At 42.7% G+C, this 10,506-nt stretch overlaps 1 protein-coding gene across 1 annotated transcript; it reads left to right on the top strand.

The window, feature by feature from the left end:
- The first annotated feature begins 5,290 nt into the window (after positions 1–5,290).
- On the top strand, positions 5,291–9,827 carry LOC115020314 (ankyrin repeat domain-containing protein 1-like). The gene is made up of 5 exons (XM_029450269.1): positions 5,291–5,322; positions 6,765–6,918; positions 7,879–8,058; positions 9,229–9,354; positions 9,702–9,827. Exons 1-5 carry the CDS (start codon positions 5,291–5,293, stop codon positions 9,825–9,827), a joined length of 618 nt encoding a protein of 205 aa, XP_029306129.1.
- The last annotated feature ends 679 nt before the right edge of the window (positions 9,828–10,506 follow it).

The raw sequence follows: 10,506 nt of genomic DNA, 5'->3' as shown, positions 1-10,506 counted from the left end.
TATATATATGTTGTGCTAATATGTAGCAGAAATAACTGTTTGTATACATATATAACATTATATTTATTTAAGTATACATATTCTACATCCTTTAATATATTGTGCGATGTGAACCACATATTAAACACACATGTGTTTATATTAGTCATTTAAAGAAAGGTTCACGATGTTGGAGGAACATTACAACAGGACGTGTTTGCTGTGAGCTGTGAATCTTTGTAAAGTAAGTTCTGTGCAACTTATATTCCACTTACTTTGAATCGGGGAAGAATCTTTTCAGGGTCAGCAAACAAACTCTGAATATTGTTGTGTGAGAGACGTTTTCCACTAATACAGCTTTGCACAGAATACATTACAGCGATACTTCATAAAGACATTCTGTGGAGTAGATACAGACTCACACTTCATCCTCTTATGTGATTCTTTGTTTGACAGACTGTCTGCTGGACTTCCTGTTGCTGCTCTGTTGGAGGCGTGCCGCAGATTACAGCTGGATTATCTGTTGTTTATCATCAGAGGTGTCTCACAGAAATAACCTGTGTAGGGTGTTGTGCAGCACTATGTGTGTGCGTGTGTGTTTATTGGGTTACAGCAGGTGCTGGTTTGCTGCATTTGACCTTTGACCCCACTTTTATGAGGATAATCACACACACACACGCGCACACACACACACACACAGTGTGACCTTGAGCAGTGGATCTCTCTCATAAATAACTTTTTATAGCTTTCCATTTATGCTGATGTGTGTGTGGTGTGTGTGGTGTGTGTATCGTGTGTGTATTGTGTGTGTATCGTGTGTGTATCGTGTATGTATCGTGTGTATGTGAGTAATCTCAACACATCTCCACCATTTTAATAACCTCATAACTACCATCCAGCGCCGTGTGTGTTAATGCTTCACTTCTCTTCACACAGGAAGTGCTTCTGTGTGAGTCCTTGTGTTGTTAGGGAGGGACACAGCTGACCTCATCCTCACACATGAACTGTATCACACACACACGTACCACACACACACACGCACACACACACACACACACTGCACAAGTCTCTGTAACCTGGATACATAACAGATCGCATGATTTAGAACGTTATAACACGTGTTGTGCAGACTCTCTTCATTCCACCTTCAGCAGGTTTCAGATGCTTCTTTAAAGCGTACTGAGTGCATTAAAGGACATCATCGTGATGTTATGGTGCTGAGCAGACAGCCAGATAAATAAATACTGAAAATGTCAACATCAGTCATTTTAGATGCTAAATGGGTCGTTCATATTTCTTTAGCACCGCTGCAAACAGAACGATGTCTGTCCTTGGATTATGAGTTACATTCAGCAGCATAAACTTGTTTATATTCTCTCTCACACACACACACACACACACACACACACACACACCACACACACACCACACACACACACACACACACACACACACACACACACACACACACCTGCTGACTCAGAGGCTGAAGGATATTCTGTGATGCCTTCAAAGACCTTTTTCTTTTACATGCTGCATAAACTTTACCTTTCTTTTGGCCACTTCAACATAAATAAACATTTACATATCATCACCTTTCCTGCAAACTTAAAACATCCAGCAGTTAGAAAACAACATTATTTGTTTGGATGTGATGAAAGTTAATACGATATTCACTCTTTTAGCTCTGTGTCTTCTAACACGACCAACTCCTGAGGGAAACATCTGGATCTTCAGCTGCTCGGTGCTCCACCAGTTCATCACAGTGATTCTTTTTACAGCATTTTCCTTAAAACATTTGCTTGCTGCTGTTGAAAATGAAGTTATGAAGCGGAGAAGAAGCAGAACAGATAAACTGAGCTGGAACTCAGTGTGAGGCTCCGTGAAGCCGAGGAGTTGCATAGCCTCGACGATGCATCCCTCTGTGAACATGGATAACTTCTAGCTGCTCATATGACTCGCTGCCCTTTGCTTCTTTTTATTCTTGGGTCTTCACTGTAGTAAAACAAAACCGCTCCAATGCACATATCAATAAGAACAAATCATGAATTGAAACATTATGTTGCTTGGTACCAAATGTTTTCCAAGTATAACCCAAATTTTGGCCGGAGCTGATGAGCAACAAATTGTATTTTGCTGGAGGGAACACCTTAACCAGCAGCTCCTCCTGAACCAGAAGCTCCTCCTAACCAGCAGCTCCTCCTGTACCAGCAGCTCCTCCTGTACCAGCAGCTCCTCCTGAACCAGCAGCTCTCTGAAAGCCCTCTGAACCAGCAGCTCCTCCTGAAACCAGCAAGCTCCTCCTGTACCAGCAGCCTCCTCCTGTACCAGCAGCTCCTCCTGTACCAGCACCTCCTCCTGAACCAGCAGCTCCTCTGAACCAGCAGCTCTCCTGTACCAGCAGCTCCTCCTGAACCAGCAGCTCCTCCTGAACCAGCAGCTCCTCTTGACCAGCAGCTCCTCCTGAACCAGCAGCTCCTCCTGTACCAGCAGCTCTCCTGTACCAGCACCTCCTCCTGAACCAGCAGCTCCTCCTGAACCAGCAGCTCCTCCTGTACCAGCAGCTCCTCCTGAACCAGCAGCTCCTCTTGAACCAGCAGCTCCTCCTGAACCAGCAGCTCCTCTTGAACCAGCAGCTCCTCCTGAACCAGCAGCTCCTCTTGAACCAGCAGCTCCTCCTGAACCAGCAGCTCCTCCTGAACCAGCAGCTCCTCCTGAACCAGCAGCTCCTCCTGTACCAGCAGCTCCTCCTGAACCAGCAGCTCTCCTGAACCAGCAGCTCCTCTTGAACCAGCACTGACAGCTCCTCCTTGAACCAGCAGCTCCTCCTGAACCAGCAGCTCCTCCTGAACCAGCAGCTCCTCCTGTACCAGCAGCTCCTCCTGTACCAGCAGGCTCTTCCTGAAGCGCCTGCATGTTGGAGACTGATGCAGTCAGTAATTAGCATTTCATGTGGAATAGTGAAATAGTAGTAGTCCCATCGTACTGTAATAACTGATGTATTCTAACTCTGTAGCTGCGTTATTGTCTCAGTCGCGGTTTATGATCTCGTTCTTCAAAAGCAGAAGTACAGAAATGTAGAATATTTCATCGTTATCGAGACACATGGAGGGAACCAGGCATCGTGCTGTCGGTCAGGATATGTTCTCAAGTGATTAGATATTACAAATGTCATTGTGTCAAATGTGATTTTTGAATTATGTTTTTCTTCTGTCAGGTCCTTTAATTCCCACCCTGATAGTTAAATGGCACTCTACTTCCTGCATTGGTTTTCTTTTCAAATGCTGCCTCGCACAGCTGCCCCCCCGTCTGCAGAGTCACGTAACTTCTATTTTTCTACCAACATAAGTTTCATGTCACATTTTATCTCATCCCTTCATTCGCCCTCGTGTCTGTCCCGGCAGCAGCGTGACACATTACCTTTTAAATCTCCTCCCTGTCAGAGGTACAGCTCTTTCAGACGGATGGAGGTCGGTCGGGGGGTGGGGGTGGGGGGTTGATTGGGGGGGGGGCTGGGCAGCCTGCGGGCGCTTGTCTGAAAGCAAACAGCGTTGAGAATTATGACCGGACGGTTTGTCTCTCTGAGTGAAGGATTATCTTCATACGATAACACACTCATAAACAGTGCTGAGGTGCATCGATCTCACAGATGCAGTGCACCGCCCCCCCCCCCCGAATGAGGGTACTGGGTGAGAGCAGGATTTGCGCCCTAATAATAGAATAAACTAGGTTTATATCCAGAGAAGGAATTCTGCACGGACACTATTTATAATTACAGAACTCTATGATGTTCCCTCCTGGTTCAACGCCAAAACAGTCTTTGGCTACCGGCACACTGCTGACTAGGCTGCACACACACACACACACACACACACACACACACACACACACACACACAACACACACACACACACACACATACACACACACACACACACACACACACACACACACACACACACACCCACACACACGCACAGATAGTCATCTTCACACTCTCCTTTAGACTGCTTACACATAAGAGAGGACATGAGGTGTGTGTTGAGAGGAGGGAGGCAGCTGAAGAAGGAACTTTATTTTGATGAACTTTCTTTTTAGCCTGTTCCTGATGGAGATGTGATGAAGTTTGTGGAACTGTGATGAAGTCTGATGGAGCTGCGATGGAGCCACACACTCCATCACAGCTCCACAAACTTCATCACATCTCCATCAGACTCCATCACAGTTCCACAAACTTCATCACATCTCCATCGGACTTCATCACAGCTCCATCAGACTCCATCACAGCTCCATCAGACTCCATCGCAGCTCCATCAGACTTCATCACAGTTCCACAAACTTCATCACATCTCCATCAGACTCCATCGCAGCTCCATCAGACTTCATCACAGCTCCATCAGACTCCATCACAGCTCCATCAGACTCCATCACAGCTCCACAAACTTCATCACATCTCCATCAGACTCCATCACAGCTCCACAAACTTCATCCATCTCCATCAGACTCCATCGCGGCTCCATCAGACTTCATCACAGCTCCATCAGACTCCATCACAGCTCCATCAGACTCCATCACAGCTCCACAAACTTCATCACATCTCCATCAGACTCCATAGCAGCTCCATCAGTTTTCATCACAGCTCCATCAGACTCCATTACATCTCCATCAGACTCCATCACAGCTCCATCAGACTCCATCACAGCTCCATCAGACTACAATCCAACAGACTCATCACAGCTCATCAGACTCCATCACAGCTCCATCAGACTCCATCACGCCTCCATCACAGCTCCATCAGACTCCATCAGACTCCATCACACTCCATCAGACTCCATACATCTCCATCAGACTCCATCATCACGCTCCATCAGACTTCATCACAGCTCCATCAGAGCTCCATCAGACTCCATCACAGCTCCATCAGACTCCTTACATCTCCATCAGACTCCATCACAGCTCCACCAGACTCCATCAGAGACTACAGTAACTGAATATAAGGTTGTTGCTTTTCCTGCTTGTGCAAAGGTTCAGGCTCAGTGCTGCTGCTGGCAGAGGAAACCACGTATATATACATATATATAATATTATATATATATATATATATATATATATATATGTACTATATATATATTACACATTATAGATTTGTTTGTGATCTGGAATCAAATGAACTTGCATCCATTTCAAGGTCCAAAGGTCAACTGTTTACCAGGTTGCTGTTGAGTGCAATACCTTTCATGTTTGTAATAGTTAGAAGAAAACCCTAAATACTTGTTTAATGCGTTATAATCACGATTTTGAAAAGTTCGACATGGAGTCATGTGGATACGTGGTCGTGGCTTTGTGAGCACAGCGTGTCGTTTCCAAGATGCTGCGCTGAGAATCACAGAGAACATATTAAACATGCAAGTTTGCAGAAACAAGTCTCAACCACATTAGATGCGTCTGCTGCAGAACAGAGCCTGTGAGATCTGTCCGTCCCTTTAACCTTTAATATCTTAACTATAACTTTCTTTCCGTCTCAATTTATAAAATAACACCTGTCACATTATCTGCTGATTCACAAGGTCACCACAATGTTTCTCATCATAATCAACCTTCTATTGTACGCTTGTCATATTTTTGTCAATATGTTTTTATGTTAACAACTCTCTAGAGTTTAATGAGAACATGAATAATAACATTCTTCAGTTGACTATAAGGCCGGAATGTGTCCTTTGTAAAGAACGTAAAACACGCTTTCTGAGGAAAACATCAGAATTATGATAAAGTTTCAAAGTGTTCCTCGAACATTATCAACATGATTTTAAACTTGACTTCTTGCAGTTATAAAACATGACCTAACACATGACGGGTGAGCTCAGGCAGCTCATGTCGTCACATGTTCATCTCGCTGAGATGTGCAATATGCAATTTGACAACATTTTTCCAGGAGGACAAAAAGCACCTGACATGATGTTACCCGCTGCCGGCTGTCACTCATCCTGCTGACCTTCGACCTTGATCTGTGACAGGATGTTTGGAAGCGTGACTATTTATTTCCCCACCACCATGAACCTGTCTCTCACAGTGATGTCACTGCATGTCTGTGGCCACATGCCCAGCGTGACGAGGTGTTACTGGAAAGACTGTCTATGTTTGAGAAGATGAATCACTCTGCAGTTAGTAGGAAAGTCATCTTAACGTGTGTGTCAGGGTTATTTTATACTGTTGTTTATGAAACAGCTGTGCCTCCGTTGAGTTTGATCAGTTAACTGCAGCTTCTCTCTTCTGGTTTGATGTTCTAGCCTTAACTAACAAGGTGTGCAATTTATTTCCAGTCTTCCTGCATTGTGTGGTCATCTCCAGCAGTAAGTATGGCCTTGTCACTGATGTTAAAGTGCACCTTGTCAGAGGAGAAAGGTGCACTGTGCAGGTGTCTTTGTGATTCTTCTCACCTGGAGTGGATGAAATAAACAAACAGTTTCAGTGACACTATTGTCGGGTAAATTTGCCCACCTTCTAAGAGGTTAATTAAAAGTTTACTTTAGTAAAGAGACTTCTTAAAAACGTCTTTTATCCAATTCCAATCCAATCAATCCTCACAAAAGGGAGGCAGGAGTGACACCTCGTGCCTCAGCCCCTCTCTGCACGGTGACGCGGAGAAGCCAGCAGCAGCCCAAACTGGGCAGAGCTGGTGATGGGAGGGGCTGCGTATAGAGATGGGGGTGATGCCAAATGAGCACATGAAGACAGTAATGTGATCTGAGTTGAGTGACAGGACCCCTATTTTTCTTTTCCTGCAGAGGTTTGGCAGGGCTATATAAGAGGCTGAGGCTCCGGCTGCAGGCACAAGACACAGTGAGCGACTCTGAGCATCACAGCAGCAGACCAGTGGACTTACCTCCAGATACACTTCACATCCAAGAGAAGATGGGACTGCACAGCGTCGAGGAACTGGTGAGACCTGCTGGTGTGTGTGTGTGTGTGTGTGTGTGTGAGAAGATGGGACTGCACAGCGTCGAGGAACTGGTGAGACCTGCTGGTGTGTGTGTGTGTGTGGTGTGTGTGTGTGTGTGTGTGTGTGTGGTGTGTGTGTGTGTGTGTGTGTGTGTGTGTGTGTGTGTGTGTGTGAATGTAATGCAATTATGAGAGGGAGGCAGGAAACACAAATCTGCAAATTCTTAAATAAAGAGAAAAACATTTTCTTCATATGAACATTTGATTTAAAAAAATGTGTTGAATTAAGAACTTTTCATTTATTCTTCACAGACTATGAAGTGATGAATGAATGACGCTCTGCTGGAAACTAATAACACATATATGTTGTTGCAAATATTAAGACGAAACAAGAAGAAGACAACCGAAGTGAAGCTTTCACATGAGAAGGAAAAGCAGCTGATCAGACTGAGAATGATCATCTGTTGTTCTCTGAACCCTTAAATCTCCTCATTACATCGTGTCATTACGCTTTACTTTGCTGCTTAATTACAACTTAAGTTAGATAAAGGTAAGAAAGTCATTCAATTATATATATCATTGTTGCTACTGAACATTTCACCTTAATGTGTTATACTTAATATCCTCACTGCGGGGTTTCTCTTCCCTCTCAGTGATGATGAGAGTTATTTAATGGCAGCTGTAACTCATTAAAGCGTTGAAGTGTGTGTGGGTGTGTGTGTGTGTGTGTGTTGTGTGTGTTGACTCTGGACCAACACAGAACATAAAAGACGTTCGTGTTGGGAAATGTTAACACTTTCAACCCTTTTCTTCAACGGACTTCTTCTCCTTTTATTGGCTTTCGCTGGTCAAAATGCATCCGTTTGTTAAAGAGATCCTCGTGGCGGACTCAAGTCGCTTCAGTGTGACACATTTTGAATCTTATTTACTGACAACATGTCCACCTCTTCTCTCCCTCAGGTGTCCGGGAAGAGGTCAGAGGGCAAAGAGGCGGCCGACTTCCAAGGGGGCGTGTACGAGGCGGCGGTGGAGCAGGAGAAGCAGGATGACCGCAGGTCGCACAGGGAGGTGGGCGGAGCTCTGTCGGAGGAGAGCGACAGCGGCAGCGAGCAGGAGGAAGTCAGTGTGGCAGCTCTCAATGTAAGAACACGTGGGAAACAGCAGCAGTGCAATGATGCTTATCAGGTGTGTTTGTAATATCAGCAGCTGGAGCAGTTAGTATTATTAGAAGCATCAAAGTAGCAGTAGATACACTGCATGACAAACGCCACAGCTGAATGTACTTCACCCACACAGTGATGTTCATCAATGACTCCCCCTGAGTGTGTGTGACGAAGTGAAGAAGTGAAGAATCCACAAACTGAGAAAGGTCTGGATGAATTGAAGTGAATCGTTTGTGAAAACATCCGTTTTACAAACTCACACGACTCGTGCAGAATAATAAAGTCTCAGTCGTCACGACTTCACACACACATGCATTTCAAGTCTTATGCAAAATGCATGTGTTTGTGAAGCCGTGACTGGATAATGAGACTTTACATAATATCATATACGTAATATATTACTTTCACATAGATGTTAAATGCGGCTCCATTCACGTCAATTCATCAAGACTTCTCTCTGTCTCTTGGATTCTTTATTCACGGTGGAGGCAGGAGAGAAAAACGAAGTTTCATTCCAGATTTCAAGGAGAAGAAAGGAGGAAGAGTAGAAGTATAAAAAACGGAAATACTAAAGTAAAGTACAAATACTTTAAAGCACTTGTGTGACATTACATCGCCCACGTGAAGCGAGGCTGTCGTCTCCTGGTCCACGCTGCCACCTGAAGGCGTGTGGGAGAACAACACGCTTCTTATAGTGATATAAACTCCTCATGATGACAACAGCTGTTTCTGTTTGCAGGTCCAAACATCATGTTCATATCCAAATCCTGACAGATATTCATTATCATTACGTGCAGCTGTATTAATGCATCATAATGGAGCAGTGGAGATAAAAAGAAGAATATTATTTAGGTTGTGGTACTTTGTGTAAATCCAGTTTTTAACTATTAAATTATTGAATTCAAAGGGAAATATTTTTGACTCAACACCATTAATCTCATTTGCATATTATTTAAAGTTTTCTATATATTGAAATACTGTATACAAGTTTAATAATGCTCACTCTGAAATATACAAATATGCTTTACTTTCTACATTTAAGCAACTTTTTACTGCCAGATAGCGTTTAAAGCAGATTGTAGTGTTGTGTAACTTTTATATTTATAAGAATAGAAGCTGATGAATGAAGTTTCTTCCGTCCTGTCAGATGGATAAAAGCGGCAGGCTGAAGTTAGAGACGGTGGACGACCTGTTCAACATCCTGCAGCTGACGAAGAGAAGACGGGAGAGGAAGACTCCTGTCAAGAGAAGACAGCCGGAGCCTGACATCGTGGTAGGATTATATTCATCACTCTGCAAACACACTTTGCTCTTCATAAGATGAACACACACACATGTTATGATATCATTATTTGGGGTGTATTGTACTTCTTTAAAACACAAATGATACCATTTTATATTGTGCTGTGTAAACCATGAACTCAGGAGCTACATGTAAATGGGGGGTAACACTATTCTGTAACTTTTATAAAACACTTGAGTCTTGAAACAAACCTTCCAGTAATGTAATGCTGAGATGTGCAGCAGCCCGTCTGTGTGAATGTCTCTGAGGTTTAACACGCTGATCCTTCACCTTCTGTTTAAATGTAACTTTCTTTTGCCTTTTTTTACACCTTCCAGCCAGAGACTGTGGACGAGCAGCTGTTTCTGACAGCAGCCATGGAGAACAAAGTGCCAGTGGTGGAGAAGTACCTGAGTGATGGAGGAAACCCCAACGCAGCCGACCACGTGAGTGTCACACAGTAATGCTTATTAATAATGCCTAAGGAAAATATATATATATAAGATAATATATATATATACTCACTCTGTCAAGCGTCTTGGAGGTTTCTAGAACATGCTAGAGAGAAGTAGATGATAAGATATTTGAAGATATAGATATATAGACTTCAGTATATTGAGTAATATAGAGAAAGAGGAGAGAGAGGAGACAGAAGGGAGAGAAGATAGAGAGAGAGAGAGAGAGAGGAGAGGAGAGAGAAGAGAAGAGAGAGAGGGAGAGGAGAGAGGAGATAGAGAGGAGAGGAGAGGGAAAGAAGAGAGAGAGAGAGAGAGAAGAGATAGAGAGAGAGAAGAAGGAGAGAGAGAGATAGAGAGAGAGATAGAGAGAAGAGAAGTATATTATATACATATATATATATATAGAGATATGATAGTATATATATATATATATATATATATAATATAATATATATATATACATACTATATTATATATTATATATATTATATGTATATTATATATATATTATATATATAATATAATATATATATATATATACATATACTATATTATATATTATATATATTATATGTATATTATATATATATGTTATATATAATATATATATATAAAATATTATGATGTATTAGATTTGTACGTAATCTGTATCTGAAAAGTAAATAAAGCTATCAAATACATGTAT

This window comes from Cottoperca gobio, chromosome 15 (genome assembly GCF_900634415.1).
Source record: "Cottoperca gobio chromosome 15, fCotGob3.1, whole genome shotgun sequence".
Taxonomy (NCBI): Eukaryota; Metazoa; Chordata; class Actinopteri; order Perciformes; family Bovichtidae; genus Cottoperca; species Cottoperca gobio.
Note: the sequence above shows the minus strand (reverse complement) of the source record. Positions and strands in the feature narration are given on the sequence as shown.